The sequence below is a fragment of the Octopus bimaculoides genome, chromosome 29 (genome assembly GCF_001194135.2).
Source record: "Octopus bimaculoides isolate UCB-OBI-ISO-001 chromosome 29, ASM119413v2, whole genome shotgun sequence".
NCBI classification, from domain to species: domain Eukaryota; kingdom Metazoa; phylum Mollusca; class Cephalopoda; order Octopoda; family Octopodidae; genus Octopus; species Octopus bimaculoides.
The window spans coordinates 2,643,675-2,644,944 of record NC_069009.1 but is presented as its reverse complement, the minus strand read 5'-3'; the positions used below and the strand labels follow the sequence as shown (position 1 = coordinate 2,644,944).

The 1,270-nt window shown below is 36.7% G+C and overlaps 1 protein-coding gene across 1 annotated transcript in view; it reads right to left on the bottom strand.

Annotated features, from left to right (window-relative positions):
- Window positions 1-1,270, bottom strand: part of LOC106873413 (neuroglian) — a 72,055-nt gene that overhangs the window by 46,701 nt on the left and 24,084 nt on the right. The window contains exon 10 of the mRNA XM_052977832.1: window positions 740-921. Within this exon, the coding sequence (XP_052833792.1) occupies window positions 740-921 (182 nt within the window). The remainder of the gene's footprint in view (window positions 1-739; window positions 922-1,270) is intronic.

Below are 1,270 nucleotides of genomic sequence, written 5' to 3'. Positions count from 1 at the left end.
ACGGGGACATAAACACACCAGCATCGGTTGTCAAGCAATGCTGGGGGGAACAAACAGACACACAAACACACACACACACACACACACACACATACATACATACATACATATATATATACGACGGGCTTCTTCCAGTTTCCATTTACCAAATCCACTCACAAGGCTTTGGTTGGCCCGAGGCTATAGTAGAAGACACTTGCCCAAGATGCCACGCAGTGGGACTGAACCCAGAACCATGTGGTTTGTAAGCAAGCTACTTACCACACAGCCACTCCTCCCTGGCTCCCACTGCTTTTTTTAATCTTTCTATACTAAACATATGTCCTTTCCTTTCCATTGTATACTGTGTATACTTGCATTTTTTTTCTATGATATTTGTAAACCCCATCTTTGTATTGTCCCCCCTCCTCCTTCACTCTGGCACCAAATAAATGAAATAATAATTCTGTTGTGTCTAGGGAGAGTCATTTTCTTATCGTGCCTTAAAATTTAACACTCACCATTAAAATTTCCACTTATTATTTTTATTTTCCTAGGAAAAATTTCCACTTATTTTCCTAGGAAAATAAAAATAATAAGTGGAAATTTTAACGGTGAGTGTTAAATTTTAAGGCACGATAAGAAAATGACTCTCCCCAGACACAACAGAATATGCTTCAACACACGAAATCACATAAAAATTCTTGCAAACCAAATCCAAAAACGAAATGAAATAATAATTATTATCATTATTACTGACCTTGATGTTTAGATTACCATCGCTCAGTGTCCGATACCTGCCACCAGTTATCTGTTTGTTGTCCTTCGACCAGAGCACCTGCACCGAACTATAGCCAGTCGTCTTGCATGTAATGTTTACTATCTGACCCTCAGAGATCTTCAGAATCATGTTCGCCGGTTCTAGCAACTCTGGAGCTTCAGCTGTAGAATAAGAGTGTAGAGAAAAATGTAATATTTCTTTCTACCGTAGGTAAAAAGCCTGATATTTGAGGGAAGGGGGCGCTTACATTACATTGACCCTTGTGCTCAACTAGTATCCTTTTTATTGACCCGAAAAGGATGAAAGACAATGTTGACCCTGAGAGAATTTGAACTCAGAATATTAAAAACTGATGAAATACAATTAAGCACTTAATTTAGTATGATAATGATTCTGCAAGCCTTGTTCTTAATAATAATCAAGTACACAAATGATATATATTTCAAATAATTGTTTTTCAAATAATTGTTTTCAAACAATTTTCATGATATGATAATTTCTCTATTAGAC